The sequence below is a fragment of the Camelus bactrianus genome, chromosome 15, assembly GCF_048773025.1.
Source record: "Camelus bactrianus isolate YW-2024 breed Bactrian camel chromosome 15, ASM4877302v1, whole genome shotgun sequence".
Classification (NCBI taxonomy): domain Eukaryota; kingdom Metazoa; phylum Chordata; class Mammalia; order Artiodactyla; family Camelidae; genus Camelus; species Camelus bactrianus.
In genome coordinates this window covers 44676675-44691833 of record NC_133553.1, presented here as the reverse complement: position 1 = coordinate 44691833, position 15159 = coordinate 44676675, and the positions used below count along the sequence as shown (strand labels likewise).

General features: G+C 38.6%; 1 protein-coding gene across 6 annotated transcripts in view; it reads right to left on the bottom strand.

The window, feature by feature from the left end:
* SLC3A1 (solute carrier family 3 member 1) overlaps positions 1 to 8100 on the bottom strand; it is a 60061-nt gene extending 51961 nt beyond the window's left edge. For 4 of the 6 annotated variants that reach the window (XR_012511932.1, XR_012511931.1, XR_006719191.2 and 1 more), the window contains exons 1-2: positions 7914 to 8100; positions 1722 to 2182 (exon numbers count right to left, since the gene is read on the bottom strand). Coding sequence is in view for 2 of the 6 variants with exons in the window: in XM_010967725.3 (XP_010966027.2) it covers positions 1722 to 2151 (430 nt within the window). In the remaining 4 variants the exon portion in view is untranslated. The remainder of the gene's footprint in view (positions 1 to 1721; positions 2183 to 7913) is intronic. The other 2 variants (XM_010967725.3, XM_010967722.3) reach the window with 2 other exon arrangements.
* Between the last annotated feature and the right edge of the window lie 7059 nt (positions 8101 to 15159).

The following is a 15159-nucleotide window of genomic DNA, read 5'->3' as shown; positions in this document are numbered from 1 at the left end:
GGGTTTAGGGTTTGGGCTCTATTCCATCAAAATATCACTTTTGCTAAGCGCTTACTCTGTAAGAGGCAGCAGGTGCTCGGGCCATGCCCGGGATGGGGGAGTTGGAAAGAAGTGACTCAGATACGTTTCAAGGTAGTATCAGAGGTACAACAAACACAGTCCAAAGCATCACTGCACCGCTTTGTGGGGGAACGAATGATTAATGAAGGAAGTGGGTTTGAACTGCACCTTGAAGGACAGATAACATTTCAATTAGTTAAGATGCAGGATGATTTTTAAAAGGGAGAAAAATGATATGAGTATGACCGAGAAAAGTCTTTAGTTTGTTATGAAGGAAAACTGGAGACTGCTAGAATGCATCTGTAACATTTTCCAGTTCAATTCAGCCCATTCCAACTTCCTCCACTCTATTAAATCATTCTGTTTTGTCTCCTTCAAACCAAATATCATTATCAGAAATTACCTTATTAGTTTATTTGTTCCTTATTGTTGCCCTTAACTAGGATAACCATATCAACCAATTAGCCTGGGGCAGTTCCAGTGTATGGTTTGTTTCTTGGTTGAGCAATAAATTATTATGACATTCCATACATAACACATTAGGAAATTAGTAGTATTAACTGATTGTGGTCCTTGGACTCCTTAATCAGTAGAAATTAATAAGAGGCCAGAGGGGGAATTCAGCAAGGCTTTGGGGCTCTTCCTGCTGCATGAGGGAATGAAAACAAGTAACAGGTGCCCTTGCTTGCTCCCTGAGTCGGGGCGAGCTGGTTCTTCAAATGGGGTGAGGGTAGGGGTGGGTCAATGGGCTGGGCCAGAGGGGTGGCTTAGGTGGTCTGCCTACTGCCTCGGTGGTGCTGAGAGCAGGGATCATGCGCAGTGCCCTTTTGCTGCCAGCACTCAGATGTGACAGTTGGGTTTTGGCCTTTTTGTATCTTAGTGTTCATAATTTGCTCAACTGTGCATGCCTGCAGTTCTGTTTAGTCCCTTATAGTTTCTTTGTATTCTGTTGCTCAAGGAGACGTTTGTCAGGTGTATAAGTGCAAGCACACTGGTAGAAGGTCCCAGGTCCCAGCCTGTCTTGTTAGCATAATTTTAAAGAGTCATTTTTCCTTCTTTTTTATATTAATATGGATATTATTTTAAATAATCCTTAATCCAACTTTTGACCAATCCACTGCTTTGCCTGTTTTTTCTTTCCTTCATTTCTCAGGATTTAAGATTTAAAGACTCAGCCCATACCCTTTAAATATATCACTTAATCTTTTCCTAAAATATTATTAACACTTCGTTCGTTAATAAGAAACCCTCAGCCAGATTGCCAAACTAGCCACTGCTCATACTGGGAAAGGAATTCTAAACAGTCACTCTGAGATAATCAACTCTAAAGCGCAGGGAAGCTGAACACATTTCAGGAAGGAACCTGCTCATACAAGAAGTTGGAATTGATGACCAAGTAAGCATAGGTTTGCAGTGGGCAATAAAATAAACAGCTCTTTTGGAGCTCAAAGGGCTCCAGGAAACAACACCATCATACGGGAAGAATTGCTGGATTCTGCTGAGTGGCTTTTTTAAGTATCATAAACAAAGAAAACTTAGTGTGACCAGTCATACAGGATGGAATGTCCTTACCACACAACCTAGGCATAATTAGCTCTCAAGGAAAAGAGCCGTAAACCAGCCTCATTCCGACCCCGCCCTAAACCCTCCGGGGCACTCACCTTTTAGATCTCCGTTCCCATCCTTGTCGCTGTCCTTGAAAGACCTTGGGTAGATCTGGTACATAGGTCCCGCCTGCCACCAGTCCAGACACTTTGGAGAGATGGCAATGATGGCTATGGTGGCCCCGATGAGCACAAGCACAGAGGCCACGGTGAGCCAAAAGAGGACCTCCCGGGGCACCCGGTAGTGGGCCTGGCCTGAGAACAGGAACAGCACCTCCTTGGGCATCCCGGCGTAGGGCCGGACGTCCTTCAGGTCGGGCCCCGCGGGGCCGAGGACGTCCACGGTGTCGTGCTGCGGGCTGTGCTCCGGGCTGCCTGGATCCGAGTTCCTCTCCAAGGTGTCTTCATTTTGGACAAACCCGTTGTTTGTCCGGCCTCCCTTCATACTCATTCCAATGGAGACACTGGTGCTTTTCTCCTCAGCCATGTCTCACAATCTTACCCCTCGGAGTGCCTTCCTGCAGCAACAAAGGTGAGAAGGTAACTTGCTGAAGTGCTTGGTCCTATTAATGAGCTTTGTGTGGTTTATGAATAAACCTGGGCTGGACAAAGTCCAGCCAAGGAAGGAAGGGTAAAGGTAAAGGGGGTTTAAAAAAAATTCTCTTTACACTTGTGAGGCTGATGGCAGCTACAGCCACAACACTGAGGGATTCCAATCTAGACTGGTACAGGGGCACAGAGGAGGGGAGACGGGAAGGGGAGACAGGGCTCCACTGCAGTTTCAGATGTTACTTGGTTGGGTACACCCCAGCGTTCACAGCAGCATTCTTTGTAACAGTTAAAAGGTGGAAACAAGCCAAGTGTCCATCAATGGATGAATGGACAAACAAAATGTGATTTACACATTTCAAAGGAAAGAAATTCTGACTGTGCTACACAAGGATGAACCTTGAAAACATTATGTGAAGTGAAAGAAGCCAGACTCAAAAGGGTAGAAATTGATTCCACTTTTATGAGGTACCTAGACAAAGTCAGAGAGACAGAGAGTAGAAGGGTGGTCACCAGGGGCTGGAAGGAGGTGGGTAATGGGGAGTTCTCTTTAACAAGTACAAGGTTTTCATTTGGGATGATGAAAAAGTTCAGGAGGTGGTTGCACACCAATGGAAATGTACTTAACGCCATTGAATTGTACACTTATAAATGGTTAAATTGGTAAGTGTTATCTATATTTTACAATAATAAAAAATAGCTTAAAGTTTTTTTCTTTTTAGCTAGGTATGAGAAAAAGAAACAGTGAATTTTGCAAGGGGAAACAGGCATTTCTTTATTTTTTGTTTTGAAGGTCTCTTCTGTTCCTACAAATCCTAGAGGAAGAGGATCTGGAGACAGGGAACAACAACACCTTTGTTACTGAAGCTAATTTTATTTTATCTCAGTTCAGGCCAACTCTATAAATATCCATTTGTACACTCAGTTTGACCCCAGGTGCCTTCAGTCTTATTTCCTATCTTCAGAAAAGAAAATGGCCGTCCATTCTTAGAAGCAGTCTCTGAAGCAGGGATGTCAGAATGGGGAAGGATTCTCTGTTCTAGCAAGTTCAAGTGTTTTATTATAGGTGATCAATTCTGAATACAAGCACTAAAGAGCTGTTTAATCATTAACAAGTATAAAAGACAAATTCGCGACCCTGAGGAAACTGCATTAAAGTTAGGTGTGCTTTCCTAGAAGACCATGCAAGTCCTAAAATAATGTGATGATTCATGGTTTCCATTCAATCAGCGGTACAAATAATAAAGAGCCCTATGACTTATCTGACCAAATAACAAGACTTTTTTTCTTTTACACAAGGAAAATTATATGATTTCCTAATATTAGTTATTTTGTAGAGTGACATGGAAGCAGTAGAATAAAATAATTGGTACAGAGGAATGAGTTATTAGTTTTTGGCCAAATTATTTTAAAAAACGAGTTAAGTCCCAATACCTAGCTCGTTGAATGCATCCAACAAGTGGTGCTGCTCATCATTATTAATTATGCAGATTGTATGTTTTTTAAAAATCTGAAGAATTTAACTTTTATGTCTTGAAATTGCTCTATCTCTCAAACATATAATGAGAATTTTCACAACAGAAGCTAATTTTTGAAAAGCAGTTACTATTTGGGGAAGAAAAAAATATATGCAGAAATACCTATACTTTTAAAATATTTTAAAATATTTATAAAAATGAATAACTTTTCATTATAAATCATTTAATTTTAAGTGTTCAATCATAAAAATGCAAAGAAAACTCTACATCATAGCAATACACTTTTATGACAGAAATGCTCCATTTGACTTCTCCACTTTTTTTTTTTTTTTTTTTAGTAGAGGCACTGGGGATTGAACCTAGGACCTCGTGCATGCTAAACATGAGCTCTACCCCAGAGGTCTACCCACCCCCCTCCACTTCCCCACATTTTATTTAAAATAACAATAACAACAATAAGACTGCACTTCAAGAATATACACACTAGAATCTTTTAAAAAATAATCTGGAATAATTGTCTGGTCTCTGGCGGGAGGATTTTTTTTTTTTTAACAATAAAAGCAATCTTTAAAACAAAAGAAGATTGAATTGATTGAATAAAATTTTCTAATTTGTTTTATCACAAGGCATACTAATTGAAGAGCATATGGCAAATTGGGAAATTGGTAATAAGTATGCCAAACATTTTAACATTAAAGTTGCGTATATGTTGTTAGACATGTACACATATATGAAATTTCATGATACCAATTAAAAAAATATAAATACCCATAGCAACTTGGAAAAAGGAATGTAAACAGACATTTCACAGAAATCAACTCACTAATATTCGAGAAATAGGTAAGCATTTTCAATCACACTGGCAAAGAGCTTCTAAAAGATAATAGTACGGGGAAGGATCCAGTGTTGACATCATAATTCTGGAAAGTAATTTGGCAATGTGTAGCATGAGTTTTAACATTTTCAGAGTAATAAATGATGCTAGCTCTACCAGATTTTAAAATAACTCCAGAAAAATGAAGAGTTGATACTAAAGAGGGACAGGTCAAAAGATCAATTAAACAGATTGGAGTCATCAAAAGTAGACCCCTATACAGAAGGAAATTTAGAATATGAAAAGCGAGGAAATTCGTGGGGAAAAGAAAGATTATTTAGTAAGTAATGTTGGACAATTGGCTAGCTATTTGGAAAAGAAAATAAAGCTATATAGGTTACCTTATTCTTTACATCAAAATAAGTTCCATGTGGATCACATTTAAAAGTAAAAAATAAAACTGTAAAAGTGTTAGACAGAAATCTGTGTATTTAAAAAATAATCTTAAGAGTTGGAAAGTCTTTTTAAATATAATACAAAATACAAAACCTTGACCACATGAAGGAAAAGATGGATAAATTTTATTCCAAAAATTAGAAACAAACAGAACAGTCCACAAAGATAAAAGGCAAGTGGCAAACCAGAAGAAAGTATTTGTAACACATATGACAAGCTAAATTCCATGATATAGAAATTGATTATACAAATTAACACCAACAAATAGAAAAATAGACAAAAGATATAAACAGTTGACAGGAAAGAAATACAAGTGGTTAATAAACATAAAATATAAATTTCACTCAAAATTAAATAGAAACAAAAATTTAAAGGATATACTATTTTTAAACTATTATGGCAAAAATGAGAAATCTTGAAAATACCCAGCATCAAAAAATATATAGGGAACTGGCACTCTTATACATTTGTGGTAGGAATATAAATTAGTGCAACTTTTGTGTAGAACAGTTTGGGAGTATATATTAAAATTATAAATTTCATAACCTTTGACTCAGAAATTACACTGCTAAAAATTTATCTTGATGATGCAATGAAGAAGATATATGTTCAAGAATGTATTATAGGAAAGAACAAATCTGACTCCATGTTGGATCTGTTTCTTTTATTTTAACCTTTGTATTCTATTGCTCTTGCTACAAGTTAATCACTAAAGGGATGTTGCCTATAACTTAAAGTATATATAATGGCCATCTCTGGGAACCCTGCCTCCCATGCCTGAGCCTTAAGCTAAAATACCTTTCTTTAGCTCACTGAAAACATCCTGACCAGGCCCACCTATGAACAGCTGCAGGAAAGAAGAAATTAATACATCTCCTCCAGAGTCTGGCTGCAACCAGATCACATTTTTTACTTTACTTCCTCACATCACCCCCAACCCCCTGCCTTTGTTCTGTAAAAGAAGCTAGCAGCCAAACCTGGGCAAGGTGGTTCTTTGGGACACCAATTCACCACCTTCTTGGTCTGCTGGCTTTCTGAATAAAGTCACTATTTCTTGCCACAACAACTCACCTCTCGATTTATTGGTCTGTCCTGAGGTGAGCAGTACAAGCTTGGACTCAATAACAGATGTACACAGCGACAAAATTGGAAACAATCTATACAGAATCATTTAAATAAATCACAGCATATTCAGACAATGGAATACCAAGTAACTCCTATAAAGAGTGAGTTTATCTAGGCTGATAAGGAGAGTATGTATAATATCAGAAAAATGGCATATGCATTTGTGCATGCATGTTAAATTTCAGCTACTTGTTGCCTGGAGACTGAGAATAAGAGATGAGGATGATAATCTTTGGACTTTTACTTTTCACTTTACTCTGAGTTATTTGTCCTCAGCATGTATGACTTTCATAATAAAGAGAGAGGAGAAAATGTTTATATCCTTTAACTCAGCAGTTCCACTTCTAAAACTCTACCTTAAGGAAATAATCCAGGGACAAAAATTTATGAATAATAAGGCTTATTAATTATGGTATTATTTATAATAGCAAATACTGGAGATAGCCAAAATGTTCAATGACACAAGACTAGCTAAGTAAATGATTATATATCAATATTATAGAATATTAGTCATTGAGTATAGTATTAAAGACTTCTAATGACATGGAAGAAATCCACGTTAATGTGTTGAGTGGGGAAAATGCAGGATATAAAGTAGCTATCCCAATTATGTAAAAAAAAAATTTATCTATGTTTGGAAAGTCCTATTAGAAAATATGTTTAGAGTGTTTATCTCTGGGTTCTAAGATTATGAGTGATACTCATTTTGCTCTTTAAACTTTTCTGGATTTTTCTAATTTTTCTATAATAAATATGTATTACTGTTCCATTGGAAAAAATTAAGTTAGGGAACCCTGAGCTTGGAATCTACCTAGAACTTCCAGTCAGGCGGGAGATTTCGGTGTAAGGTGACTCCTCCTAGCATCAGCCACCCCAGAACTCGTAAACATCCCATACTCAGAAATCAACGGAAGAGAAAAAAGCAAACTCCCAAAAGCTGAAAGAAAACATAGATTCAATAAACGAGTATGAAGCGCTGGAGGGAAGAGTAAATTGACCATAAACAGGAGAAGATAGCCACAAAGTTAAAAATTGCAAGCAAGTACAAAGGTATCAGTGTTACTTTCAAGGAGACAGAAGGAAATGCTGATTGCAGAGAGCCAAGCACACTACCTGTTAACTTGCAAACATGAATAAGGAACAAGGACACCGAGGAAGCTTTAAGAAATAACTCAGATAATCAGAACAAAGAATCAGCGATAATGAAATGAAGATAAACTCCCTCAGTAAATTCAAATCCCAAGTGAGTTAGTACTCATCCATAGTAATAAGCAAAGAAGAATGAAGTATCTAGAAAACAGGTAATACAACAATGGGGGATATCACAGGACCCAGAAACGTCTTGCAGTTAAACAAACAAACATACAAAATGCGGTAATCAATGGGGAAAAAAAGTATTTTTATATTATATATATTTTAAAATGTATATATTAAAATTAATTAAACGAATTTTAAAGCCATCCAGTCACAAAAACTTCCACTCAGCAGCAAACCCATCAAAGTAACTTGCACCACGTAACATGTCAGATTAGTAAACATTTTAAATAGAAGGATTTTCCATATTGCATTTACCTGTTCACAGCCTCTGTGACCAGAGCATAGAAGCTGCTGCATTGTCATCTTTAAGTTCCCAGCAGCTAGCTCAGTACCTGGTACATTATTAAATGAATAAAAGAAGAGTTATTTAAAGACAGATAGATCTAACCCTATGCTGAAGAAAAAAGGAGGAGGAGGAGGAAGACGGGGAGCAGGAGGGGGAGAAAAAAAGAGAAAAAGTACATTCTGCACAAAAATGTAGATTTTTGTCTCTGAGCCAAATGTTCTTACCTTGATACAGTTTCATGAGTGAAATTTTAAGTCAGAGAAAGTAAGATTCAAGCCTTCCTCCACCACTTGCTCTGTGCTTGATCTTAGACCAAATATTCTGTCAGACTTTATAACCTCAGCTGCAAAATTAATTTGGTTCTGGGGTTAAATTTTTAAGTATAGCTCAGAGTACAATGTTTCTGAAAACAGTTCTAATTAGAAGGAAACAGAAAAATAGATGTAGCCCAGCTAGAGAGGAAAGTTCAACTTACATAACCATTGAAGTCAAAAGAAAATATTTAAACATGTTTTACTGGAAGTTGAACTATTTTTAAATGTTTTTATAACCAAATAACAAAACAGCAAAAGAGACATTTACGAGAACATGAAAATGTGACAAATGTCACAACAAAACTTTACAATTTCTATAATCAATGCAAACACATAAAATCAAAAACTACATTCAATAAGAGATTAAAAGGGATTGCAAATGATATATAAGAGAGTAACATCATGTAAAAGTCACTGAACAAAGGTACATTCCTGGTGGAATTAAAGAAATACAAATTAAAAGATTATTAAAGTACATGATGGATTAAATGCATTAATAGCTCAATTTAATGGCATCCTTGTATCCCTGTAAATAATGGCCTTTTGCCACATCATTCCTTCGTCCCTTACCACACTGAGTCTGGACTTGCACACACGGCTTGCTTTGGCCAAGGGGACAATAAGAAACTTGACAAAAAAGCAGCTTTAAAAAGTTCCCCTCTTCTAGACCACTGCCATCACCATGAGATGATGCCCAGGCTGGCCTGCTGCAGAATGTGGGAGATGTGGGAAGGAGTATGGAAACTTCCCATCCAGGGTCCTCTAGATTAGGCAGTCCCCAGGCAGCCAGCCAATTGACCACGGATGCTTGAGCGAGCCCAGCCGGGATCAGTGGAGTCTAGTCCAGGTCAGCCAAACTGTCCTATGAACAACTTTAGCATCATGAAAATTAATAAATGGTCTGGTTACTTTCTGGCTTTGGCCTTTAAAAAACAGATTTATTAAGGAATAGATGACATACAATAAACTGCACTCAAAATATACAATTTGATAAGTTTTAATGTGTATATACCCATGAAACCATCACATCAAAATAATGAACATGTCTATCACCTGCAAAAGTGTCCTCCTGCCCCTCTGTACTCTTTCCCTCCTACCCTTCCCTACACTTCACCCTCATCTCCCCACCCCCACTCCTGTCCCCAGGCAACCACTCATCTCTGCCTTATTCACTATACATTAGTTTGCATTTTCTGGAATTTTATACAAATAGAATCATACATACAATATGTAATTTTTGTCTGATTTCTTTTGCTCAGCACAATTATTTTGACATTTATCCATCTTGCATGTAATATTTCATTCTTATTACCTAATAAGCTTTTTTAAAGAGAAAGTTGTAGTTTTACAGAAAAATTGAGCAGAAACTACAGAAAGTACCCTATTTCCACAATTTATTAGCATCTTGCATCAGTGTGGTACATTTGATGTACAATTGAGGAATCAATATTGATACATTATTAATTAAAGTCCATAGTTTACATTAAGGTTCATTCTTTGCCTTGTATAGTTCTGAGGGTTTTGGCAAATGCATAATGTTATGTATCCACTATTATCGTATCATATGGAATAATTTCACTTTCTTGAAAATACTCTGTGCTTCACATATTCAACCCTCCCTCCCTCTGAACTCTGATCTTTTTACTGTCTCTATAGTTCTGCCTTTTTTAGGATGTCATATAGTTGGAATAATATAGTATGAGCCTTCTCAGACTGGCTTCTTTCACTTATTAATATGCATTTAAGTTTCTTTTATGTCTTTTTGTGGCTTAACAGATCATTTTTTAGTGCAAAATAATATTCTATTGTCTGGATGTACCACAGTTTGTTTATCCATTTACCTATTGAAGGACATCATAGTTGCTTCCATAGTTTTGGCAAAGTTTTGGCAATTATGAATAAGACTACTATAAACCATGTGCAGGTTTTTGTGTAGACCTAAATGTTCAACTCCTTTTGGTAAATACCAAGGAGTAAAATTGCTGGATTGGGTGGTAAGACTCTTATTTTGCTTTGCAGGAAACTGCCAGACAGTCTTCCAAAGTGGCTGTGCCATTTGACATGCCCACCAGCAGTGGGTGAGAGTTCCTGTTGCTCCACATCCTTGCCAATAGAGTAGTCACTGTTTTGGATATAAGTCAAACTAATTGGAGTAGAGTAGCATCTTGTTGTTTAGTTAATTCCTCTTTATTAGGGAGTAGTATTCCATTGTATGAATATACCACTGTTGATAACCAAACACTTGGGTATTTTCCCGTTTTTTACTGTTACAAAATAAACTGCTGTGAATAATCATGTACAAGTCTTTGTAAGGATAGAGTTTTCTTTTCTTTTGGGTAAACATCTAGGAATGGGTGGCTGGGTCACATGGCAAGTGTACATTGTGTATGTTTAACTTTGTAAGAAACTGCCAAACTATTTCAGAAAGCGGCTGGACCATTCTACATTACCGTCAGCAATGTAGGAGGTCCTAGTTCTTTCACATCCCTGCCAGTACTTACTACAGTGGTTATTTCATTGTGATTTTAATTTGTACATCCCTTTTGACTAATGATGCTGAGTACCTTTTCAGTGCTTATTTACCATCTGTGTATCTTTTTAGTGAAGCTGATGCTGGCAGTCAGCTAGCAGGTCTCGGTTCTCTCCGCAAGGATCTCTCCATGCAGCCTCTCCGCATTGGCTACTTTGGGCTTCCTCATAGCATTCTGGCTTGGTCCCCAAGGTGGATGTCTCAGATGAAGAGAGAAAGCAAGGCAGACTGTATCCCTTTTGTGACCTAGCCTCAGAAGTCACATAGCATCTTTTTGACTGCACTTTATGTACCAAGCCCAGAGTCCATGTGTGAAGGGACTGGGAAGCTATAGGGCAAACGACATACAGGGAATCCATTAATTGGGCTTTTAATGCAATTAATCTATCATGCACCTTAACGCTTTTTTAAATTGTGGTTTAAAAAACACAAAAGATATATCATCTTAACCATTTTTAAGTTCAAAATTCTCTGTTAAGTATATTCACATTGTTGTGAAACTGATCCCTAGAACTTTTTCATCTTGCAAATATGAAACTCTATACCCATTAAACAAACTTCTCGTTTTTCTCCCTATCCCCAGCTACTGGTAATCACCATTCTACTTTGAGTTTCCTTGAATTTGACTACCTTGATACCTCATATAAGTGGAACCACACAGTCTTTGACTTTTTGTGACATCATTTAGCATAATGTCCTCAGGGTTCACCCATGTTGTAGCATGTGATAGGATTTCCTTCCTTTTTAAGACTGAATAGTATTCCATTGTATGTAAATACCACATTTGTTTATCCATTCATCCCTCAGACATTTGGGTTGCTCCCATCTTTTGGCTATTGTGAATGATGATGCTATGGATTGGTTGTGCAAATATGTCTTCAAAATCCTGCTTTTAATTCTTGTGGCTATATACCCAGAGGTGGGATTGTTGGGTCATACAGCAGTTCTGTTTTTAATTTTTTTGAGGAAATACCATACTGTTTTCCATAGTAGTTGTACCATTTTACATTCCCACCAACAGTGCACAAGGGTTACAATTTTTCCACATAGTTGCCAACACTCATTATTTTCTGTTTTTTGTTTTTGTTTTTGTTTTTGTTTTTGTTTTTGTTTTTGTTTTTGTTTTGTCTTGAAAGTGGCCATCCTGATGGGCGTGAGGTGGTATCTCACTGTGGTTTTGATTTGCATTTCCCTGATGATGAGTGATGCTGGGCATCTTTCTTGTGCTTTTTGGCTTTTTGTATATCATCTTTGGAGAAATGTCTATTCAAGTCCTTTGCCCATTTTTAAAATCAGGTCATTTGATTTTTTGTTGTCGAATTGTAACAATGTTTTGATTTGTATTTTCAACAGGCACTTACAACACGGGGTGCAGCCCTGAGCTGGGTGCTTCAGCTTGATGAGAGGCAACTGTGTATCTCAGACTCAAGTTTGTGATAATCACAGCTTGGGGTTTTCTGTGGCCATTGTCGACCCAGAGCCACTTAATAGTAATACTTCATCACTATGCCTTCCTGGTGGCCAGTCCTCCACACGTTACAAAATAAAACAATGCACACACAAACAAAAAAGCCTAATTAGGTCCTCACTGGCCAACAATGTAATTGAATACACAGTGTAATGGGCTGATTTATAAAGGGTTTTAACCTTGGGGTGTTTCCATTCTTTACTGCTTTAAGACTTTGTTCTCCAAAACAGTCCAGAATCACAAGAGAAAGAGTAACACATATTTGGTCTTTGACAAAGTTCTATTGAAAAAGATCACCCAACAGCTAAATGCCAAGTTACCTACCCTGTGACAAATATGTCAAATTCAGACACACTGAGCTGTTCTTTAAAACTTGTAATTATTAGCATTGATAGACACTGTACTGTCACAAATAGTCTTGATGCAAATTCAGAGAGCATGAGTCACATGCTACTTTTAAAATGCTACAGTCATCTGAGAACACTGAGTATTAGAACTTCACTGGGACACAAACATCGTTCTCTGCTATCTACAGCTGCAGAAATGTGGTTCTTGGATGTTAAGTGAATTCTTCAATTCCCAGGCCAGACCCAGTACTCCTGGGGGAGCTTTAAGATTCCCTGACCTTTAATTGACACTCTCTGGACAAGGCCTGACTAAAGCTAGGAAATGTTCAGCATGATTTGGGCACTGGGTCGGGGTCTCTGAGAACATATATCAGAGGAACAAGTGCCAATATAGGTAGAAAAAACACAAAACATGACCTACTTTTGGGAAATTGCTTTACCCACGTCGAGGCATACATAAAACAATTGTGAATGTGTCTCTTTAAAATGAAGCCCACTTAAATCTAAAAAAACCCCAAACCACTGAATATAACAAAAAAGAAGCAGACACATTGTAATTGACTGTACTTCAATTTAAAAAAAAAGCAGCAGCAGCAGACTCACAGACATAGAGAACAAACTCGTGGTCACCAGTGGGGAGGAGGGGCAACATAGGGGTGGGGGAAGTGGGAGGTACGAACTATTGGGCATAAGATAGGCTTAATGATGTATCGTACAACATGGGGAATACAGCCAATATTCTGTAATAACTGTAAATGGAAAGTTACCTTTCAACATTGTATACAATTTTTTTTTAAATGAAGCCCTCCTATACTCAGATCATTAGTATTCTCAAAACACTCCTATTCCAACTGGAAAGCTGTCAATGGCGTCTCACTATAGAGAACAAACTCTAAACCTCTCAGCCTGAATGTCTAAGCTGTAAGCTATGCCCATACTACACTTCTAATCTTACTTCTCTCTTAGTATCTCCAAATCTGGACCTCCGCTCCAGTCAACCAGTGGTGCTCACCGTCCTCTCGTTGTAGGCCAGGAAGACCTTGTTTGGGACATTTGTTCCTGTCTCTCTTACAGGTCTGCCTTTCCCTCACCACCACCATCGCTCCAGTGGACACTGATCTAGCCTTCCCAGAACTCTTGTGTTATTCATTTTTATGTACATCCTTAGAATGGCGTTTATTTGAATATACGACTTTATTTGGTTTCCCCACCCTAAACAACTGAGACTTGTACCTATTATTAAAGTGAGCAGTCCAGGGCTTGGCCCATGGTCAACACTCAGAATCTTGTTGGGGAAAGGACTTTGCAGAACATTTCGGGAAAGGCTTCTCAAACTTTAATCTGCATATGAATCTCCTGGACATCTTGTTAAAATGCAGATTCTGATTCAGAGAATTTTGGGTGAAGCCTGAGAGTCTGCATTTCTAAACACCTCCTTGGTGATGCCGGTGCCGTGGTACCTGGACCACACTTGCACGAGGCTGCGATGGTGCACATAAGTGAGTGAAGCAGGCAAGGTGAGACGCGACAGAAAGTGGTGGGGATGGTGGATGGTAGCAAACCAGGAGGCTCCTTCCCTCCCTCCCTCCCTAAAGGGTCAAGAGCCACTCAGCTCCAGCAACAAGGAAGAACCAAGACTGACACAGCTACTTCTCAGAGAAGCTGGAAATCTGTATTAATAGGCATAATTCCCCAAATTTTGTTTGTGGGAAGTTCATTCAAATTTGTTTGATTGAGAGGATTTGAACAACACGCCCCTAATCTCTTTAAAGGTTCTCTGTGACTGAATAATACTGTCTTTGTTTTTTCTGAAGTTTTAGCTTTCTTTCTAGACCAAGCTTTATCTACAGACTGGAGTTGTTCAAACTGAAAAGATTTTTTTTACTTAAAAAAAAAATCTATGGCCTAAACAGCAAATATTCTACCTGCTAGTTTGTGTGTAGTTAGAAAAATGATACTCAAATTTTGGGATTTTATAGGCAAGGAAAATCAAAAAAGAAAAAATTGGAAACAAAAATACGGTACCAACATTTTATCTTGCTCAATAAGGATATTAAAAATAATCTAGGATTCAGGCCAAGATGGCGGAATAGGAAGACCCTGAGCACAACAAAATTACAACTATTTATAGAGCAACTATGGATGAGAATCACCTGAAGACTAGCAGAAAAGATCTTCCACAGCTAAAGATTCAGAGAAAGAAAGAGACGGGTAGGAGGGGTGGAGACATGGTACAATAAAGACCCGTAACCCAGGGTAGGCGACCCACAAACGGGAGGATAATTACAATTGTAGAGGTTCTTCCCAAGGAGCGAGGGGTCTGAGCCCACGTTAGGCTCCCCAGCCTGGGGGTCCTGCACCTGGAAGACGAGCCCCCAGAGTGTTTGGCTTTGGAGCCAGCAGGGCTTACTTTCACAGAGGACTGTGGAAAGTAGAGTTTCCACTCTTAAAGGGCACACACAAAACCTCACATGCTTGAGGACTCAGGGAAGAAGCAGAAATTTGAAATGAGCCTGGGTCAGACCCATCTGTGGATCTTGGAGAGCCTCCTGGAGAGGCAGGAGACAAATGGGACTCACCCTGGGGACAAAGATGCTGGCAGCAACCATTTCTGGGATCTCATCCCACCACAAGGACACTGGTGCTGGCAGTTGCCATTTTGGAATCCTCCCTCTAGCTGACGAGTGCTGGGACCTGGTCCTGCCCACCAGTCAGTTGGCCCCAGTACGGGACACTCCAGGTCAGGCAGATAGCTGAGTGGGGACATGGCCATACCCACCACTAGCCAAGAGCCCCCTGAACCCATCGTTT